Source organism: Cryptomeria japonica, chromosome 3, assembly GCF_030272615.1.
Source record: "Cryptomeria japonica chromosome 3, Sugi_1.0, whole genome shotgun sequence".
NCBI lineage: Eukaryota > Viridiplantae > Streptophyta > Pinopsida > Cupressales > Cupressaceae > Cryptomeria > Cryptomeria japonica.
This window is the reverse complement of record NC_081407.1, coordinates 864,982,290-864,995,439: the sequence shown is the minus strand read 5'-3', so window position 1 is coordinate 864,995,439 and position 13,150 is coordinate 864,982,290. Positions and strand designations below refer to the sequence as shown.

Sequence of the window (13,150 nt, the reverse complement as noted above, 5' to 3'; positions counted from 1 at the left end):
TAAGAGTCTTCTTAATAAGATGTGTTTAAAAACCAAGCTTTGTGCATTAAATATAAGGAAGAAGCCTCGATTGCTGAGCATCTAAATGCCTTCAATTTGATTTTGAGTGAAGTCCGATCGGTGTTAGGTTGGACGAAGAAGATAAATATATTATTTTACCTTGCTCTTATCTAATTGTTGAACTTAGTGATGTTGCTGTGGAGCCTAAGTTGGATGTCCTTATTGCTGCTTTCTTAAGTGAAGAAATGAGAACGCACCACATATCAATTTAGAAACTCTGATATATCCCACAAATTACACGAAGTCCAGGAATTGATCCTTTAGCAAAGAGCATAAAAAGATCCACATTATGCACAAATTCTTGGAATTATTTATCATGTTATCAGTACACTGTAAAAATACAAGGCAATGGTAGCAAAGTTCTGTGCTTATAAAATGAAATGAAAACATGAAGTCGTGCATATCATACTCGACGCCTTCTCTTAGGTGCACTTGTGTATTCAGGAACAGCAAGCAGAGCTGCAGCAGATGATAAAGGCTCCCCCTGACTAAAAAACTTAGAAACATCTGCTTCATCTAAAACTTGTGTTGCATCTAGATCAGTTGTTTCATTTTTTAAATTTTGCTTTTCATTTTCTAAGTTTTGATTTTCTCTATCTGTGACTTGTTTAGATGCTGTTGGACCTTTTTTATAGGCATTCTTCACAGGTTTCTTTTTTAAATCATCTAGGTCTGTTGTTTCATTCATTGAATTTTGTTTTTCATTTTCAGAGTTTTTATTTTCTCCATCTCTGACTTGTGTAGATGCTGGTGGAATTTCTTCACTCACATTCCTCGTAGGTTTCTTTTTAAAATCTGCATCTGCAATGTTCTTTGAATCATCATGTGTAGGAACCGCACTGCTTCCTTCATCATTACTTTGGTCACTCTCCTTGTCTGTTTCTTCATCAGAGAACTCCTGCTCATCGTCTTGAACCTTCTCAGTTGCTTGTTCAAAATGCAAGCATCTCTGTCGTAGTTCTCGGAGTTTTGCTTTCTTTGAATTAAGCACAGCAACAAACTGCATAGGAGAAAAAACGTACAGATAACATAGATAGCATCTAGGAAAACAATACTAAAAACATGCTTAACCATAGTATATTGAAATAACCCACACAGAACAAAACAAAAACTTTCCAGAATATCCACACGAAAAGCTTTCCAGAATTCACTAGAATATCTTACTCATAAACAAGAAACCTTTCAACTTACAATATTTAGATTACAGAGAAATGTAATACATGATGTTCACCCATTGTCAATTCAATTATTATATAACAGTTGCAGATATTAGCCACACTTGCAACACAGTGATCACAAAAAATCTTTAGCAGAATAAGGCCTATGACAATTCTCAGAAACAAAGTGCAACTTGAACTTTCATATGATTATACTGATAGGAGTGCAAAATCACAAGAGCACCCATGTTTACAAATAACTCAGAAGCTCCTCAGATTTCTGATTCGACCAGTCATGTACACCTTCAGACTCTTGACTCCGTTCAACAGGTGAAATGATCCAAATTCCAAACTTAGCTGTGCACAGATTGGGTTTGCTTTTATTGCCTTCCTTCTGCACTTCCTTTCAGGCACAAGCATGCTGCTTTAGATGGAGTATATATCCCAGATCGTATGAATGGCATTAAACATGGTAGGGGAATCGTCCCACCTGCCTAGGACCTCTGAGGTTTCTATCTCAGGAGTTCCCAGCTTTGCTACTGCAAATCGTTGACATAAAAAGCATGTCGTGTTAAGCACACAGATATACTGAGAGGGGGGTGGTGGGGTGAACCATTATATGCTAAAACTCTGGAAAGTGGAATATGATACTTCATATGTAGCTTTACTTTTCTTCCAAACTGGGCAGAATATAGAGCCAAACACTATGACAAGGCAACTGAGAGCACACATTGTTTTTGAGCAACAAACCTCAAAAACATACCACAAATACTTCAAGACAATAGCACATGTGATAGACAATCAGGAACTACTAAAACTGAAGCATAATGATAACATTAAGAGAGCTATTAACCATACTTGACTCTGTCTTTCTGAAACCCATATGCTCTGATATAACATGACAATAATTGCAATCTTTTGAATGCTTTGACATCAATGACAACATTGACTGCACCTTTGATGTTGATGACAACACTGTGCTCAACATACCATTTTCAATCCAGACTCACATATTAATACTAACTCGAGCACACGAGAAGAAAACAGGTTGGCCAAAAGTAGAAGTCGGCCCAAGCCTAGATGAGGACAAACTTATTTAATAATGTCCATTAATTTAGTGCTATTCACCTCTCAGGTCGGCCTAAGACAACCACAGCCCAACATGTTACAATGTCAACCCAGAGAACAAATTATTTAATACTTTCATTATTAATAATTTTATTTATTATTTATTTATTTAGTTTAAAAAATTGTTAAATAAAAGAGCCAACCTAACTTCTAATGGGGGACATCACAATCCTCCCGTCCAAGATGTTGCTTGTCCTCAAGTAACTTCAGATTTGAATGCCCAGTGATTTCCACACCTTCCCACATTGCATCATCTAAATCCTCATCAAAGACGACATCTATATAGTGTATTTATCCTTTTCCCAAATACCTATGCCCTAGTTGCCACAATTCTTTGCATGTGAAACATAGCCTTTTTCCTTCAAAGTTCACTCTTAGATATCTCTACTTGGTTTGGCCTGGGAGGTAGCATGCTCTGCTAAAAAGGTTTCTTTGATAGAATGGGAGATGTTTATCTAGAATAAAACCTGTCCTTAGCCATTGAATCTTCAAAATTTACAGCTCTTTTGATGGCTTCTTGCAATGAGCTCAGATCAAATGCCCTTACTAGACCTCTAAAGGATTTGGCTAGGCCTTCCATGAAGAAGACTATGAGCCTTCTCTCTATCACATCGGAAATCATCACTGCAAACCTCTGAAATTCTGCTACATAGTCTTCCACCTTACCCTCTTGCTTCAGTTGTGCTGACTCTCTAAAATGAGTTTCAAGGTCCCTTCTATCAAACCTCTCTGTCAATTGTTGGCTAAAGTCTTCCAAGGTAATGATTGAGTCATGCCCTTGGGTGACCATGCCATATACCACCATTCGTGAGCTACTCCTTCAAGATGCAAGGTGGCAAATTTGATAGCCTCTTCTTCAAACATTGGATTCAAAGGAAAAATATGTGGAATTTCTAAAACCAAGCCCTTGTTGAGGAGCTGCCAGATCCATCAAAAGTAGGAGTGGTGATTTTTCCCAAACGTTGAATATCTTTCCTCTCTTAATACATTCTACTCGTACGCCCATTCCTTGTCTTCATCTCATAAATTATGTGAAGCTCATGTCCCTGCGTATGGCGACACTTAAAGCATTGTATTCATCATGAAGCCTTCTCATCTCACCTTCCTGATCATGTTGCTCTTCCTCTGTGCTTGCCGCTCCTTTTTCCAGAAATTCAGCCCTAAAAGTTTTTGTATTTGCTGAGGCCTTCTCACCACCATAACTCCCTTCTGCTCCAGTCTGTATAATTCTTCCAGTGCTTAACTGCTGGTTCAATCCACTTAGTAATTGGACCATTTCAATCATGGTATCCCTCATGCTAATCTGGAACTCTTTGGTCTCCACAATGAATTCTTGAGGATTTGCTTCCTCTCTGTCACCCATAGCAAACTCCTTTTCTCTCTCTTGATACCTCAGATCTCTGTCACTCATGAAGCAAACACAAAACAAAACTTTCCAGAATTCACTGGAATATCTTACTCAGAAACAAGAAACCTTTCAAGATACAATATTCAGATTGCAGAGAAATGTAATACATGATATTTGCCTATTGTCAATTCAATTATTATATGACAGTTGCAGCTATTAGCTACACTTACTACACAGTGATCACAAATAATCTTCAGCAGAATAAAGCCTATGACAATTCTCAAAAACAAAGTGCAATTTGAACTTTCACATGATTGTACTGATAGGAGTGCAAAATCACAATCATACCCGTGTTTACAAATAATTAAGAATCTGCTCAAAAATTTCTGAAATTTGTAGTGATCCTAAGGCCATTGCTAAGATGGGTCACCGAAATGGATATTAAACTATAATTCTGGGTAGAAACTTGGGTAAGCTATTCTCCCTTTTCTTTCCTGTATGAATTCAAGGAATTACAATCATGATGCAGAATACCATAAACGGTTGTATAAAGGAGCATAAATCAAGTTGAAAGAATTGAAAAGTCTATTTCTTACAAAAATTCAGAGACTCAACAGTAATGCTTGAGAAAAGGCTGTTCCGTTTACACTTCTCAAATGCTCAGGATTGAATGGTGTGGGTGGTATTAATAAATAGCCAGTACTGTATCTTTGATGGGCATAAGATGTAAAGCCTAGTAGAGCAAGATATGGTTCAGGTTTTTCTAAAATGTTGCCTTCTAAAAGCAAATGCCTTCCTCTAGCTTGTTCTGGATGAAATTCGCACTCATTCCAACCTTTCTAGAAAGGGCTACCAAAGCCCTTCATGGCATGTGACACGTAGAAACAGTGATGAAGACACTAAACTGTAGAAGTTAATGATCATCCATGGAAGCCAAAAATCATCTACAAGAAAAATACCTATCACATAGAAGAGATCAAGCAAAGATTGTATGCTCTATAACAACCAAACAATTCTGTATTATTGCACAAAATAATAGAAGATTCAATATTGAAGGTACACAATATTGGAGGTATAATTACAATGAATGAATGACTTGCTTTATAGAAAGCAAGCGATGCCCTAATCCTAAAATTAGAAGAACTAAAGCAATGCAAAGGAGCTAAATTAAGCTCAACTACAAGCTAAAAAAACTAACTAGAAGTGCCTCTAAGTGAACTCAGATTAAAAAAGCAAAACACTTAGATAAAATAAAGCACCAAAGTTTAGCTTAAGTGAAAAAAATAACTAAAGGACCTAATAAATAATTAATTAGCTAATTGTCCTAAAATTACTCCAACACCCCCCCTTAAGATTAACTTAGGGATAAGCTAAAGAGCTAGTGATGAATGCAAAATGCATGCATGAATGAGTCCCGACAACAAAGGCCTGATTAGGTACTCATGTACAAGCCAATGCAAAGAAATGCAACTTACAACAATGGGGTCTCTCTAAACAAAGAAAAGGAGAAAAACCACATGGGAAAAAACCCCTCTCCAAAAGCGAGAGATGCAATGAAAAGGTACTACATGTGACTAAAATGAAGGACTCCAAGTGGCCCCCCAAGTACAAAATCAGTCACATAAGTACAATGAATATCCCCCCATAAGAGAGAGAATGATCCACTGCCTGCAAACAATATGTCTCCCCTTCGGAAGAAACCAATCCTTTGGAGATAGGTGAAATCACTCCCATAAATTTGAAGATGAAGGAATCCAAATCTAAACTGTATGTGCCTCTGGAAATTGCTCAAATGCTGCTATGTCCATGATAGATGAAGATGCCACAACCAAATCAGCTACATGCCTAATAAATGTAGGAGGTGACCAATCAAGACTCTACAAAAGCTGATGAAGAACAAGATCCATAGGCGATAAAATGAGCTGATAACACTGATGTGGCTATCAACAAAGAGGAGATGAATGTCCTCAATATAGTCCTCCAGATCTGAAATATTCGACTCCACAAACAATGATGATATGTCTGCTAGATACAAATCCCAAATAGTTGTGTCTAGAAGAACAATATCCTACTGCACTGTATCAATGGGGGCTATGCATGAGCCTTTGCCAATCTAATTAGGAACGACAGAAGATGAAGATGAAGATGATTGAGATGGGATCTCAATGTGAGTAGGAACATGAAGATAGGCCTCTGATCCATCGGAACATGCAAGACCTCTGATATACTCAAGCTCCTCTATAGTATCATCATCATAGTCCATGAAATCTGCATGTGCAAGGGGAAGAAGACAATCTGCTGCAGGATCCTCTGGAAACGAAGAGATATAAGGGTCTCCAAAGATCTCCCAAAGGCGAGTCCAAACTGCACAAGGACACTCAAGGTCCAATATAGCACATATAGTGCCATAATCAACACTAGAACAAATCACACAACATGGTCTGTGAGATGACCCCAAGCTGATTTACCTCCTGAAGTTGATGGTTCAAGTATGAGCCCATACAAATAAGACAACATATCTAGCCACCTAAGATGTGTCACGATGCCATGTTGCCAAGACTCATAATTGCCCTTAGCCAATCAGACAACTAAAGGATGAACAAAAAAACCCATGATACCTCTTCAAATGAAATAATTAGATCCCAATAATCTCAACACATGTAAAGCACATCAAATACAACCCTTTCCAGCAAACAGATCCATCCAAACTGCCAAAATATCCAATTGAGCATATAGTGAAAACACAAAAATCTCAATAAAATGTACCTGGAGCACAGTCTGGAAAAATAAACCTAATATATGGATAGTGGACTTTGAGAGCTTTCCGACAATGTATGGAAGTCAAAAAACGGAGTCTGGATGTGCAAGATATGGCCCCGGAAGCACGAAATTGAAGATTGAATTTGGAGGCTTGGTACAAAAAATTGGTAAAGAATCTGATCAAACCACAACAGAATAAGATGGGTGACGGAACCAACTTTCCAACGATATCTTGTTTGCCCAATTTCGACTCCATATGAAGAAGTTATAGGCAAAATACCAACTGCTGCTTTTTTAGGCATGGAGGTCTAAAAATAGAGAAGGTTCGCTAATTTAGCTGGGCACTATTTTTAGTAGGTCCGCAAAATTTAGTGGGACTGACTGATGACGTCAGCACTGTGTAAGAAGGTACTTTTGCTAGAGAAGGTTTGACTTCTTTTTTAATCAAAAAATAACCTTTTCATAGCAACATGCACCCATGTGATTTCTTTTTGAAAAATTACAAACCTAGCAATCAATTTTTTAACCAGCCCGTTGATTTTTGGGAAAAAAATTCTAACGGAAGTACTAACGCACGTGCAGGCAGTACAGCTGTACGTATTTTTGTGCTTCGTAAACCATGCCAATTAAAAAATCACCAAAAAAAATTCCGACCTTCAATTTGGACGATTTGACAGACGATTTAGGGGTTTTTGGGCTTTCTGAGCACGATGATGACCTCTGTTTTGTGCCAAAGTGACCAGATTTTTCAGCAACCCCTAGATTTTGCCTCGATTTGTGTGCCCTCAACCAAATTGACCCAATTTTTCAACTGCTCAAATTTTGATGAAACAACAATCGATCTTGGGGTTTTACGACACTATGGACGCAATGGTGACCTTTGTTTGAACCCAATGTGCACAAAAAATTCACCTCAAGTTGGATCCCTCACGCATGCGGATAGGAACTTGACAGATCTGAAGCTCTGATACAATGTAGAAGTTGATGATCAACCACAGGAGCCAAGAATCATCTACAAGAAAAATACCCATCACACAAAAGAGATCAAGCAAAGATTGTATGCTCTATAACCACCAAAGAATTTTGTATTATTGCACAAAATAATAGATGATTCAATATTGAAGGTACACAATATTGGAGGTACAATTACAATGAATGAATGACTTGCTTTATAGAAAGAAAGAGATGCCCTAATCCTAAAATTAGAAGAACTAGAACAATGCAAAGGAGCTAAATTAAGCTCAACTACAAGCCAAAAAAGCTAACTAGAAGTGCCTCTAAGTGAACTCAAACTAAACACGCAAAACACCTAGATAAAACAAAGCACCTAAGTTTAGCTTAAGTGAAAAAAAAAATTAAAGGACCTAATTAATAAATAATTAGCTAATTGTCCTAAAATTACTCCAACATAAACACTTGCTAATTTGTTGCCCCTTTGCATACAAACTTATGGAACAACATAAGAGGCAGATTTGGCATGGTTTGGGTGGCTAAAGCTTGAGGACATGTTGCCAACCTGGTCATGTAAGCTAAGATCAAAGATGCCCTTAAGCTTTAGACATGACCAAGCTAACGCCCAAGGACATGTGGATACCCTTCTAGCCATAATCCACTACACTATATGACTAGAAAAAAAGAAAACAACCTTTCAATCTTCTACGAAAAATTCTTGGAGAAAATTTTCTTTCCTAAGTGTCAAAGAAAGGATTCTCACTTGGCATCCTAAATGTGAAATCAGAACCTAATGAGTCATGGTGTCCAAAAAATAAAAAATAAATTCCAAGTAATGTCCTTGAGAAAAGGCTGGAGAAAATTACTAATAAGGTGGAAGGTCGAGATGGGATATTCCTTGCTCATGGGGTGTAGTGGGGTGTAGACCAGATGATTAAGTTGTTAAAAGATATAGATAATGGTCACAGGTTTAAATTCCTGACTTCAACTACTACATGAGTAAGGGCAACTTGCATGGCCAAAAATTATAGGGGGCACATTATTAGGACCTCACAGATAGGATCCTAACTAGTACCAACTCCTACATATCAAAAAGAAAAAAGATCACTTATTCATTGAAAGGCAATCCTAGCTTGTCAAGTTCTAGATGTATTCTCAAATATTGCAAAGGCAAGATTATCTTGATCTTTGTGAAGACCCTTTGTCCTCTGTGCTGATAGTTTTCAGATTTTTTGAATGCAGGTTATAGTTTTTGTTTTGTTTGTATTCTGATTTTTTTGTGTTTTATGAGGGTTTTGACATAACATATGAAAGATATATAAACAAATGCTCTATATAACTGAAAAATCAATTGCAATCCATTCAACTTGCCAAGGCTACAAGATATAGCATTATAACTTTGGATTTTCAACCTTATTAAATCTAAATATCAAAAAAGCAATTATACTGGAATGATTGGAACCTGTTGTTCTGATTCAAACTGCTGCGTCAAATTGATTGCACTTCTAATGGCTGTGTTTGATTTCTCTATGGATGCCGCTGCCTCTGAAATTATTCCAGAATTTTTAATTATCTCCTCAAGCAAAATCGCCCAAGCCCTAGATGGTACGGCTGGGTAAGAAGTACAGCTGGGCTGAGAAAGATTTAAATGACCTGTAGCAGCTGTAAATAATGACGAATCTTCCTATTTTGAATCTGCAATCAATTCAATACTTTTTCCCTCCTTCAAATGATGAAAACTTGGAGAAATACATTGCAGTTTAAGCACAATTTGGACTCCTGATGTGAAGCCCTCCTGTAGACCAAATTCAGAAGATATTTCACTCCCTCAAATGGTCACACACTGAAGATTATCCATTCTCCAATGGCTGCTTGCACGTTGAAAGCCCTGGCTTTCACTTGCAGAGAGAAATTCATGAAGACAAAATGCAATAATGATGCCTTGGTTCGATTTCCAAAGGCTTTTATATATTCTCCATGAAGGGGCTCAAATTTCTTCTAAAAAGCACAATTTTAACTCATTAAACATTTTTAATGTTGGCATAATAACTTAATTTCACCCCCTTGGCCTAGGCACATCACTTAAATAATCAATTGGCCCCTTTTTAATGATGCAAAGACCCCTTCTTTATGAAATATTAATAACTTTACAATATAACATTAAATGCCTTATTATACAAATGCAAACAAAGGTGATGTCGTTGACAAAACTCCAATTCTGACATCTAAACCGCCATCCCCTAAGCAAAATTGCTCTGGTGCAAGCTCGGAAAATGCAAACGAGGATGATGTTAGATTGTACCCATCGAGACCGGATCCTATCAATCACAAAGGTCTTTCAGATAATGAAACCAACTATGATTTGGATTCGGAAGATGAGTTTCATTTGGATAACGAATTGGACAACATCAATCCCAAAAGCATTAGTCAATCCGCAAACATTTTGTTGGGTAAGGCTAAAGGTGTCAAAGGTAGGAAAAGCAACCGCCAGAAGAGAGAAGACAAGGCCAAAGAGAAAGGGATTATTAGCGTGTTGGAATTCATGAAAAAAGCCAAGGGAGATGGATTCTCCCTTGGTGCGAAATGAAGATAACTACTTGGAATGTCAGGGGACTTTCAGCCCCTGACAAAAGTCGCTTGGTCAAACGCGCTTTGGCTAGAATATCAAGTGAACTTATTCTGCTGCAGGAGACCAAGCTAAATATGGACAAAGCATCAAGTTTTCTTTTTTCATGCAAAAATTGGGATGGTTTTTTTCAAGAAGCCAATGGTTTTGCGAGTGGATTGGCAACCTTATGGGACCCTGATAAAGTTTTAATTAAATTGATTCAAAAATATGAGAATTGGATTTATTGTTGGGTCAAATTTTTAAAAGAAGACCTCGAGTTTCCATTGTTTAATGTGTATGAGCCTACCAAAACAGAGGACAAACTCAAAGTATGGACTGAAATTACGAAGCAAATCAAAACTACAGATTGGGAGAAAGCGATGGTAGCGGGGAATTTCAATGCATTGCTTGATATTGATGAAAAGAAGGGAGGTTTAAGAATGTCCAATCGAGTTATGCAAGACTTCAGGGACTTTGTTTCCAACAATCATCTTTTTGATGTGGTACCGAAAAACGGATGTTTTACTTGGACCAATAGAAGAGCAAAGTTTGCAAGCATTTCGGAGAGGTTTGATAGACTTTTTGTAGGACCGTTCTGGATCGAATCTTCTTTTAACTTGGAATCAAGTATCTTGCCTATTTCCCTCTCAAATCACTTCCCGGTTCAGACTTGCTTCAACGCTTCTCAAGCAAAGGTCAAGGGGAATTTCAAGTTCTTAAGTATGTGGTGGAGGGATCCTAATTTTCACAAAAATCTGGAGATGTGGTGGCTAGAGAGCAATATTTTTGTTGGCGCACCCAGCTTTTGTTTCTCTCAGAGGATGAAGTTTATCAAAGATAAAATAAAACTTTGGAATGTGGCCTCTTTCAAAAACATATTTGCTGAGAAAATCAGAATAGAGGAGCTTGACCGCCTGAAATTCTGCTTCGAGAGGAAATCTATTGGCGTGAAAAATCAAGGGAATTGTGGATTAGTGCGAGAGATGTGAACACCAAGTTTTTTCATGCATTGGTAAAGGCCAAACGAGGAAAAAACAGAATTGATTCCATCAAGATTTCGGAAGGGATGCAATTCTCAAAGATAGAGGAGATTGAGGAAATTGCAGTCGAATATTTCAAACAGATTCTGAGATCGGTGGATGGGCAGACACATGGTGGTTTCTCAAATCTGTTGGAGGTTATTGATAGAGAAGTAACTCCGGAGGACAACAAATATCTGATGCGCCCTTTCACAATCAAAGAAACCAAGGACGCCACTTTTGCACTCCATCCCCACAAGGCACCAGGCCCGAACGGGGTGACTATGGAATTTTTCCAAAAGTGCTGGTGCTTCATGGGAGAAGACATCTGGAAGGTTGTTGAAGAATTCTGCAAGAAAGGTAAGTTTGTCAAAGAAATCAACAACACCATGATCACATTAATTCCCAAAAAGCAGACTTGCGAGACCATGGCCGATTACAGACCAATCTCATTGTGCAATTCTATGTACAAAATCACATCCAAGGCTATGGTCAATAGATTGAAGATTATTCTGGACAAATTGATCTCACTTGAACAACATGGCTTCACACCGAGGAGGGAGATCGCAGACAGTATTATCACTGCGACAGAGACCATTCATACCATGAGTAGAGACACGAAGCATTGAATGATTGTGAAGCTAGATGTTAGCAAAGCTTATGACCGGGTAATTTGGACCTTTCTATTTTCTATTCTAGAGCAATTTGGTTTTGAGAGAGGTTGGCTAAATTGTATCAAACATTGTGTTTCTTCCTTATGCTATTCGATCATTGTTAATGGCTCGGTGTGCGGTTTTTTTCATGCCACTAACGGGTTAAGACAAGGAGATCCCCCATCACCCTTCCTGTTTGTTTTGATGGCAAAAGCTCTTGGTAGAAATACTAAAAAGTTAGTGGTTCTAGGTAGCTGGAGAGGCATTTCAATTCATGAAGATCTAAATCCTATATCTCATTCACAATTCGCTGATGACACTATTCTTTTTGGAGAAGCCACGAAGAGGGAAGCAAAGAGAATCAAAGCCATCTTGGAGGAATATGAGGTTGGCTCAGGGCAAAGCATGAACAAAACTAAGTTTGTGGTCTACTTCATCAATACTAGCAAGAGAGCCCAATTGAAGATTGCAAACATTTTGGGTTTTCAGATTGGTGAATTCCCCATCAAATATCTTGGAGTGCAATTGTCTGCAAGAAGATTCCAAAACAAGCTTTGGGAGGAGGTGATCAACAAATGTCACACCAAAGCAGCAATGTGGAAAAACAAATGGCTTACACAAGCTGGAAGGATACAAATGATCAAGTCGGTATTGTTGGCTGTACCTATTTATTATATGTCATGTTTCAGATTATCCTCCAAAGCAGCAAATGATCTTGATGGATTACTTAAAAAATTCTTGTGGGAAGGGTCCAAAGACAAGAAGAAACTCCCTTTGATTAACTGGGATACGACTTGCTTAATCAAAGATGAGGGAGGGGCTGGTCTGAGGAAAATGAATTTGCACAATTTGGCACTTGGTGCCAAGCTGGCATGGAAAATGTACATGCACCCACAGAAAACTTGGTGCAAAATTTTATCCAGAAAATATCTTGACTCTCCAGATCCGGAAAGAATCTTCACATTGGCAAACTCAGATGGAGGATCCCCTGTCTGGCGATTTATTTGGGAAAGTAGGAGAATCATTACGAAGCATTTGACTTGGAAAATTGGCAACAACAAAAAGGCAAGGTTTTGGAGAGACTCGTGGAATGGAGACACTCCCTTGGCTAAGGCTTTCGAGGACCAAGATTGGGTCAATCAGGTGGAAGCTACAGTCGGCCCCTTTGTTGCAGACTATATGCAACACGTTCCTACTCTACTGCCCTGATAGTCTGAAAAGTGGTGGGCGAATGGAACCAGGAAAATTGGAAGAAACTGGATGAATTGCTATGCAGTAAGAAAAAGATCCACTACAATTGTGAAGATGACAGTTTGTTGTGGTGTGTGGCCAAATCAGGAATGTATAAAGTGCAACTGGGATACAAATTACAAAGACACAGAGAGAGATATTGATTGGCCCGGGGCATTGTGTTGGCATAAAAGCATTCTACCTAAGGTGGGTGTTTTTTTGTGGATCGCGTTGCA

The 13,150-nt window shown here is 38.2% G+C and overlaps 1 protein-coding gene across 1 annotated transcript in view; it reads right to left on the bottom strand.

Annotated features, from left to right (window-relative positions):
- Positions 1 to 238: 238 nt before the first annotated feature.
- LOC131029236 (DNA repair protein XRCC4) overlaps positions 239 to 13,150 on the bottom strand; it is a 58,686-nt gene continuing 45,774 nt past the window's right edge. The window contains exon 5 of the mRNA XM_057959659.2: positions 239 to 1,060. Within this exon, the coding sequence (XP_057815642.2) occupies positions 464 to 1,060 (597 nt within the window). The 3' untranslated portion in view covers positions 239 to 463. The remainder of the gene's footprint in view (positions 1,061 to 13,150) is intronic.